We start from the raw sequence: 9787 nt of genomic DNA on the forward strand, positions 1-9787 counted from the left end.
CGGGTCAGTTTTGTCTAAATACCTTTTAATTCAATTAAACATAAATTTGAGCAGAGGCATAAATAATTTATTTATGTTTCTGATTTGAGTGATAAATTTGAACGCGTCAAACTTACATTTATTTCTCAACCGTTAAAAGATATAATCAAATATGATAACAACAAAAAATAGTTTGGGCAATTTAAGAGTCATCAGCGCGGATAATATCGGACTTAAAAGCATTTTCATTCTTGTTTTGGTTTTGCCGAAAATCATCATGGTCATGATTTTAGTCAATTATATTTTTCTGTTTTCATTGTTTACAAGTGCTTTATCGATGCATTTTTTCAAAACATTTCTAATGATTAACCAAAATTTGAGTGTCAGTCGAAGAGTAAATTATAAGCAAGATACATAGCTCACAATATTCTTTGCTACATGTACATATGTATATAAACAAGGCTCGTACCACGTTTTTCTTACACGGCTTCAAGTTCTTTTTCAAGCTGATTTTTCTATTTGCTAATTTCTTTTGAACATAAAAAAGAACTTCCTAGCGTAAAACTTGCAGCATTGAGTTTACAAAATATAACCAAAGAAACATGATCTTAACTTTGTTTACAAATTTGGAGCTGCGGGCTCTGAATCTCGCATAAAACTCGACGACTGACATACAAATTTTGACTGAATATTTGTAGAGCATTGTTAACACTAAACGGAAAAATGAAAAATGAATTTGACCAAAATCGTGACCATGCCCCTTTAAGCAGTTCAAAGGGGGGGGGGGGGGGGTCAATGTATTCGTAATCAGTGTTAGCATCAAGTTTAGCGCACTGAATGTGACTAAAAATATTCCAATCAATTTTAATTACAAATATGATTTTAAAGTAGCTATAAACACTTTAATGCATGAAGCTTTCTCATTTTAGTAAGCAAAAGTTTATTATGTATATTTCTGTTATCACTCTATGAATTAAGTCAGTTCTTGGTAAAAAATAGAATACATGCACGTACTCTAGATCTAGATTTAAAAATAAAATAAAATCATGTACTCGATTAATTGTTTCCGAATTCATGATCTTCTCAAAGTACATCAGATAGTGGGTTTCAAGCAATACTCTGATAGGTGAAAGTATGCATGACATGACCTATCAGGGGCATATCATTCATTAAAAAAAATCTATGTATTATGTGGGAGTATATAACGTCAACACATAGGCGTCAGAACCGGCGGGGGGGGGGGACTTTTTTGCAAAGGTTTGCATAAACATATCCAAAATCCTTTTTTTCTTCTTGTTTTTGTTTCCCTGTGCAGCTTTCTGATAAGTCTAGCCCCCACTTTCAATTTGCCTTTTGACAGGGACGTATATACTTCCCTGCTTTTGACGCCACTGCAACATTTACAAGAATCCTCATACACGGATCCAGTTCTAAACTTTTTTTTCAAGAAAGGGGGAGGTCTCCAAGGGATAATGTTGTGTTTATCGGGGGGGGGGGGGGGGGGGGGGGGGGGAGTCAAGGCCAATTTTCGTAAATTTTGAGTTTTTCCAAAGGGTTCGGACAAATCCTCTTTCTCTATAGTTCCACGTATGATCCTCATACTTATTATCATTATAGTAAATAATATTTTATTATATTTCGTTCCACAGCAAAATGATTCGTATTTCTTTTTTGTTGGTGTTGGTGGGTAAATTATATTAGGAACAAATAGCGCTACCACCGGATTACGCGTGGCATTTCACAACATCCGAGAATACACGTGACCGTACGGTCTTTTCCGACGAGTCAACGAAGGAGGACAGCTGAACATTTTATAGTGGTTGTCCATCTAAGACTCGATCCAAGATGGTAGGCTTCATCTATTATTTTTAATGTCTTATGTCGATTATTGAATGATTGTAGTCTTTAATTTTGAAGTTTAAGATGCACAAGAAAAGAAACAATGTGTGAATCGAAGTGATAAAAAACGGTGTACCAATTTGACATACGCCGGCCATGAAGCAAATTGAAGTCCATATAGATCGTGAAACGTCATCTGTGTTTATCAGAATATGATGTGAATAGACTACCAACAAGTTTATGTATTTTATATGAACTTTCTCTCATCCGAGATCTCCAGACACTAATGCGTATCACATTAATTTGGATCCATCATGATCCCAAACACTCTGTCCAAAATGTATGGTGTAAACAAATGCATGAAAGTTATACACATGTAACAACTTATGGACACTTGAAAGAATTGATCTTTTCATATAACATCTGTAATATCTTTTGATGTGTTAAAATTGTGCTATCTCATTTTTGAATGTTTTGGACTGCAATCATAGAAATGTCCTGTATGTTATACAGAAGTCTACTGCTTTCTTTCCAGGTGAACTTTACCGTAGACCAGATCCGTGAGATCATGGATCGTAAACACAACATTCGTAACATGTCTGTGATTGCCCACGTTGATCACGGCAAGTCTACTCTGACTGATTCACTAGTCAGCAAGGCCGGTATCATTGCCTCGGCCAAGGCAGGAGAAACTAGATTTACAGACACTAGAAAGGATGAGCAGGAGAGATGTATTACCATCAAGTCCACGTAAGAGTTGAATACAATGTTTCTTTTGTGATTGTTTGGTCTATGAGCTATGTTAGGGTGAAGATGGGATAGGTAAATTGAAATGTTTGGAAGAACTCTAAAATTTATTTCAAAGAACTTTTTAGACTAAAGGGTTGTGTTTTGCCAAATGATTAACAACAAGTTCTCGGTTGATTCCTCACATAACATTCTGTTAGTACCACTGTATCTGTACTACTTTCAGTGCCATCTCTCTGTACTATGAATTGAAGAAGGAAGATTTGCAATACATCCAGGGAGAGAAGGACCCAGAAGGCCGCAATGCTTTCTTGATCAACTTGATTGATTCCCCAGGCCACGTTGACTTTTCTTCTGAAGTAACTGCTGCTCTGCGAGTAACTGATGGAGCTCTGGTCGTTGTTGACTGCGTATCTGGTAAATGAAATGAAACAAATGCATCACATTTTCTCTTTGTATTTTCAATTTTATTGGTCAAACTTTTGACCAAATTTGATATTTACAGATAAAATGTCCAAGTAACTAAACCTAAAATAGGACTTTTTGCATTTCATATTTTAGTTTGCACTTAAGTAAAACCCTAAATTGTCCAATCTGAATTCAATGCTTGATGTTTTAAAGGTGTGTGTGTGCAGACAGAAACTGTACTGAGACAGGCTATTGGAGAGAGAATCAAACCAGTTCTCTTCATGAACAAGATGGACTTGGCTTTGTTGACACTGCAGCTTGAGGCAGAGCCCCTCTACCAGGTCTTCCAGAGAATTATTGAGAACGTCAATGTCATCATTGCTACCTATGGAATCGAAGACAACCCTATGGGAGAAATTTCTGTATGTATTAGGTTGAGATACAATTTGATATTAAACAAATAACAAAACAAAAAACAGGAATAGAGTCAATTTTCTTTTGGCCAAAAAATTTAGTTTCTTTGTTCTTAGGCCAGTATTATCTAAAACATACGGCTGGGCAGTGTTTATTTTTCTTTTTATTTCATAAAAAAGGGATGCCATTTGGAAACTACAATTTAAAGTGTGTTTAATGGAAGCTTTATTTTAAGGTTAAGATACAATAATTGTTCAAGGGAAAAATTATTAGAATTGATATTAAATTTAGGTTGACCCAAAAAAAGGAACAGTAGGATTTGGAGCTGGTCTTCACGGGTGGGCTTTCACCTTGAAAGATTTTGGAGCCATGTACAGCAAGAAGTTTGGAATTCCTGAGGATAAATTGATGAAAAAACTGTGGGGAGACAACTTCTACAATGAGAAGGAGAAGAAATGGTCCAAGGATGCCAATGCTGGAGATCGTGGATTTGTCAAGTACATCTTGACCCCTATCTACCATGTCTTCACCACCTGCATGAAGAGCCCCAAAGAGAAATCACTTGCTCTGGCTGAAAAAATGGGAGTGAAACTCACAGCTGAGGATAAGGAGTTGGAAGAGAAACAGCTCCTGAAGGTGATTATGAGGAAGTGGCTCCCAGCTGGAGATGCCATGTTGCAGATGATAGTCATCCATCTTCCATCCCCCGTAACTGCTCAGCGATACCGTATGGAGAACTTGTATGAAGGACCTGATGATGATGTAGCTGCTATTGGTAAGTATGATACTTAGTTTGAGCTGAAAACTATTTATTAAACTTGGAACTAATTTTTAAGCATTGAAAAATGAAGTTGTTAATCTGAATAGCCTAGAATAGTTAAGCTATTTTATGAAGGTTCCTTTAAACGCGAAGTAATTAAGGGTGACTTTTGCTATGATGTAATTGAAATAATATGCAGATTTAAAAAGAAAAAAAAAACAACTGCATAGAATTGTTCTCTTCTTTTTCATGTTTTTTTTTTTTTATGTATATAGCTGTAAAGAACTGCGACCCCAAGGGAGTCCTTATGATGTACATCTCCAAAATGGTACCCACCACCGACAAGGGTAGATTCTACGCTTTTGGCCGTGTCTTCTCTGGAACTGTTGCCACTGGTATGAAGGCCCGTATCATGGGACCCAACTACGTCCCAGGAAAGAAAGAGGACTTGTATGAAAAGTCTATCCAGAGGTACAAGCTCAACAAGGACAGCTTCATTAGTACTTTTGAAAAACAAGTAGAACCATTTTAACAAGACCTTGGACTTTTGGTAGGATGTAACTATCTTTTTCTTGGTCAAAACAAGTTAAAAATGACGCTGGTTTCAAGTGAAATATACACAGATTGCGTAGTCTTTCCTCAAGAGCCAAACAAATCTTGTTGATTTCAAAGAGCCATAGCTGAGTGGTCAGCAATGAAATAGACAGGACTACGTCACATTGCAGTTTAACACAACTACCCAAAATCCAAGCTCCTGTTAAATTGGTTCTAACTGGCAGATAAAATGTATTCAGAGTTTTCTGATGTTTTGGGGGTTTGTTTGATAGTTGGCAGTAGCCTAATAAGTAATAATATCTCACCATCATGCAATTAATATGTTATTTTGCATACCCTACATTGGCATGTTACTCGTGTGCAAGTTTTTCAATGTAAGCTGAATTTGTTGTCTTTATGTATATTATTTATGTTTATAGAACCATTTTGATGATGGGACGTTACATTGAACCCATTGAGGATGTACCATGTGGTAACATTTGTGGTTTAGTCGGCGTTGACCAGTATCTTGTCAAGACTGGAACTATCTCAACATACAAAGATGCCCACAACATGAGAGTGATGAAATTCAGTGTCAGCCCTGTCGTCAGAGTTGCTGTAGAATGCAAGAACCCATCTGAATTGCCCAAACTTGTTGAGGGTCTAAAACGTCTAGCCAAATCTGATCCTATGGTCCAGGTTAGTGCCACTACACAGACTGTATATGATATCTGCAAGACATTCATATGAAATAATTTCATGATTTAAAGATCTAATGATACAGTGAGTTTGAAATGATTTTGCAGGTAATGTTAGTTGATAACTAATTTATTAAACTTTAAATTGTTTTCAGTGTACAATTGAGGAATCTGGAGAGCACATCATTGCTGGTGCAGGAGAATTGCACTTGGAAATCTGTCTTAAAGATCTTGAGGAGGACCATGCTTGTATTCCCATCAAGAAATCTGATCCCGTTGTATCCTACAGAGAGACTGTGTCAGAGGAATCTGATATCATGTGTCTGTCCAAATCTCCAAACAAACACAACAGACTGTTCATGAAGGCCAGACCCATGGCTGATGGTCTTGCTGAGGCCATTGATAATGTATGTTTTATTTCCTTACAGTATTAATTGTGACCTGTCGTATACTTTTGTTTTTTAATTGCATACATTTCTTGGAAATTCTGCATGTTAGTGATATGTGAGATCGATGTTCTTTTCTAGGGTGATATCACAGCCAGGCAGGAAATGAAAGAAAGGGCCAGAATCTTAGCTGATAAATATGGCATGGATGTTGGAGAGGCCAGAAAGATCTGGTGCTTTGGACCAGAAGGAACAGGCCCCAACATTCTTACTGACGTCACTAAGGGAGTTCAGTACCTCAATGAAATCAAGGACAGTGTTGTAGCTGGATTCCAGTGGGCAACAAAAGAAGTAAGTTTAATTGGATTTTACCCATAGCTTTTTTTTTTTTTTTTTTTTTTTTTTTTTTTTTTTTTTGAAAACTTGACATACCTTTAGAACTTGAGGCATCTATTTCTGCCACACACGTGTTTGAAGTATTGATTGCTGAGTTTGTTGTTAATTTGTACATTTTATTCCCAGGGTGTTTTGTGTGAGGAAAATGTCCGTGGTGCTAGGTTTGACATTCATGATGTGACATTGCACGCTGATGCTATCCATAGAGGAGGTGGACAGATCATCCCCACCGCAAGAAGAGTCCTGTACGCCTGCATGCTGACAGCCCAGCCAAGGCTCATGGAGCCAATCTATCTTGTAGAAATTCAGGTAGATAGAAATGCATTGAGATTATGCACATGGGTTTTTTCTTTGGTGGGGGGGGGGGGGGGGGGGGATAAGATTCAAGTTGAAATGATTGTTCACACTTCATTTTTGTTGTTTTTTAATGAACTAGATTTAAATTAGGTGGTTTTTTTATTCCATGTAGTGCCCTGAGCAAGCTGTGGGAGGTATCTTCCAGTGCTTGAACAAGAGGAGAGGTGTTGTGTTTGATAACCAACAGATTGGATCCACGCCACAGTTCTTGGTCAAGGCTCACTTGCCTGTCAATGAATCTTTTGGTGAGTTGTTAGATAAATTTATTTTCATACATGTGCTTGAGTGCAAGTCAGTTGTATATGATGAATAAATACATTAATAATCTGTCAATCCTATGAAATGGAATGATTAAAAATAATGTGGCTGATACAACTGGAAAAATGGGAAAACAATTTGCTTGATAATTTGGTGTCAGAATTATTTGAGTGTCCATTTACTAGCAAGGTTCATTATCAATAAGTTATCTGTTTATGTAGGCTTCACTGGAGATCTGAGATCATGTACTGGAGGTCAGGCTTTCCCACAGTGTGTGTTTGATCACTGGAGCATCCTAAACGGTGACCCATTCGAGCCTGGCACGAAACCAGCCCAGGTTGTTACAGACACCAGAAAACGCAAGGGATTGAAGGAAGGTGTACCAGGTCTTGACAACTTCTTGGACAAACTATAAACATTGACCTTCTAGCCAGTAAATTTAAACTGAGGAAGAGGACAGTTTTCTACTGTGTTGGACATTATTTTGTAAATTATTTATTGTTCAGAAATGCTATTCGTCATGCATTAGTGCTTCAAGTCCAAATTAAAGTGCATTAAATCTGGATTCTCCTGTTAAAACCCAATTCACCAAAAGTAAACAAAAAACAGTGCTATGATGTTAAAACGTGGGAAGTTGTAAAATAAAGAGCAAAAAGTTGTAAGCAGTTGAAAAAAAAATCATTAATAATTAAAAAAAAATGTAAAATAACCCTTGTGTTTGTTGTTATTGCATGTAGTAGTTACCCCATATGATATTGTTGGTTATGTGTTGATACCCGATGGGCGTGGTCAAAATGACACGAGGGAGTGTAGCTTGAGTGTCGTTATGATCACGCCCATCGGGTATCTGCAAATAATCAACAATATTATATGGGGTAAGTTACTTGTACTAAATTTACAATTATTCATTATATCTTATTATAGCAATATCGGGAGAGCACTTGCCTTTAAACAATGCGTTGGTCTTTATATATGATCATTGTACTTTGTGAATTTCCAAATGAATAGATTGATTTCTCATTGTTATATTTTTATTTTATATTCATTCATTTTCCGACTTACATGTAAGTATCGATACTTGCCTCAAAGAATTAAACTTATTAACACAATTTTATATGTACGAATCCTAAATTGAGCAATGCTTCTGTTTAAACAATTGAAATTAAAGACGATGAGGGAATAAGATGGCGCAAATGCCAATACGGTTTAGTAGTGAAATACAATTTTGAATTCATATTTTCCCAATTAAATCTATTAAAATATATTATAATACAATTTTGCAAAATACAATTTCTAACTATATTCAGTTTTTAATATATATTTAATAAAAGATTAAAAAAAAAATTTTGGTGGTATCGAACCCATAACATAAAAACCTTAGATAAATAAGGTTAGCATGTGTCCAGTACCCAAACCACAACCATTTCGGACACAGCAAGTATGCTGTTCAAACATTATGGGTGACTATGACCACGAATTTACGGACTTGTATTATTTTTTCAAAACGTTCAACTGTTGGGATACAAAATGATATATTTAATGTATAGTGGGTCATCTCTCCATGTGTTTGTTGATTGAAATCCGTTAGTTTTCCAATAGGCCTTATTTAGACTGAGAAAAATATGGAGCACAGACCCACTCTATAAAAGAAAATGCCTTGAAGTTCTATAAAATGACACTATATTTGCAAGTTTTGATACATATACGCCTGTTTGAGTCAACATATTCCAAGATTGAACATATTAATTTTATAGTTTAAATAATCAATGATATGTTAAATATATATATTGTTTTAAATAATTTTTGTTAAAAAAAATCGGATTTATTTATATTTTAATTTTTTCAGTAGCTTGTTCGACCATGTATGGGCATTTTACACACCTTATCCACACATCTTTATATTGATGAAGGTAATTAGTTTTTTAAAATCTTATTTGATACTCTGTATCAATGTATGTTTTTTAAAACTAGCTGAAAAAACATGTACATATATATTTTGAACAAAATCATTCAATGAACAACAAAAAAAAATTATTTGAGAAATGCATGTCGCGAAACCGTGAATGGTTAATGTCCAATTCGATTGGCTACCACTATTCACTCTGTCCACAAAACAAGTTTTCTATTCAAACGCTTTCCTATCACGTGATTGACTTTCTATAAAACCTTTAAACAGGATACCCTTATTTCATTTAAAACGCGTTTCTCTACTTGTCTGAACAAATGGAGAGGAATATTAAAATAGAGTCTTTCTGACAAAGCCATTGCCGATATTGTTTTGTCTCGAGCTAAAAAGGAGATTTATTAGACAAACTAAGTTAGCCGAGTCATTAATGAGTTTTGGCAATTTTGATCTGGAGGAAGCTCTTACTGTGGAGTATTATGTATGCGCTAAAAACAACTTTGTTGATGTTGTTTTTACTCGAGATAGTGGACGGAGTTTTAAAAAAGTGTGGGGTATGTACATATAACCCACAAAACTTGCCAAGCTATGGTACAAGTTAATTATACCCTGCAAGGTTTTAGGGGTATATTGGAGTCACGTTGAGCAATTGTGCCTGATCCATATCTTTGTAAAAGAGAAACATTGGCAGTTACTGCTTCACACAGATTGCATATGACCTGAGGATTAATTATTGTCATGATTTTGACCCAAGCCAAGGTCACCAAAAGGAAAAGTTAAAAACTCATACCTGGTCTATATCTTTATTATAAAAAAAAATATTGATGGTTCTTACTTTACATGATTGCTCATGACCTGAGGGACTGCCAAGATTTTGATTAAAGGTCACTAAGGAAAAATGCAAAAATTTGGTCAGGTTCATTTAAGCAATTTCTATCTTTCTGATTTGCACTGCTTCTCGCAGAAGGAGAAGCAGTGTGGATCAGAAACCCTCGACTAGGGAAGATGTGTTTAACTGTACATTGCATAGGTAGATATCAATATAAGAATATAGTACCATTTATATAAACAATGCACTGATATGGAATATATAACAACAGGTACATGC

The 9787-nt window shown here is 35.7% G+C and overlaps 1 protein-coding gene across 1 annotated transcript; it reads left to right on the forward strand.

The window, feature by feature from the left end:
• Positions 1-1680: 1680 nt before the first annotated feature.
• On the forward strand, positions 1681-7485 carry LOC128178801 (elongation factor 2-like). Its single transcript, XM_052846160.1, has 12 exons — positions 1681-1827; positions 2354-2568; positions 2792-2982; positions 3187-3395; positions 3679-4162; positions 4423-4618; positions 5122-5380; positions 5535-5786; positions 5907-6116; positions 6288-6470; positions 6631-6763; positions 6998-7485. Exons 1-12 carry the CDS (start codon positions 1825-1827, stop codon positions 7189-7191), a joined length of 2529 nt encoding a protein of 842 aa, XP_052702120.1. The 5' UTR covers positions 1681-1824; the 3' UTR covers positions 7192-7485.
• Positions 7486-9787: the final 2302 nt, after the last annotated feature.

Source organism: Crassostrea angulata, chromosome 3, assembly GCF_025612915.1.
Source record: "Crassostrea angulata isolate pt1a10 chromosome 3, ASM2561291v2, whole genome shotgun sequence".
In the NCBI taxonomy this organism is placed as follows: Eukaryota; Metazoa; Mollusca; class Bivalvia; order Ostreida; family Ostreidae; genus Magallana; species Magallana angulata.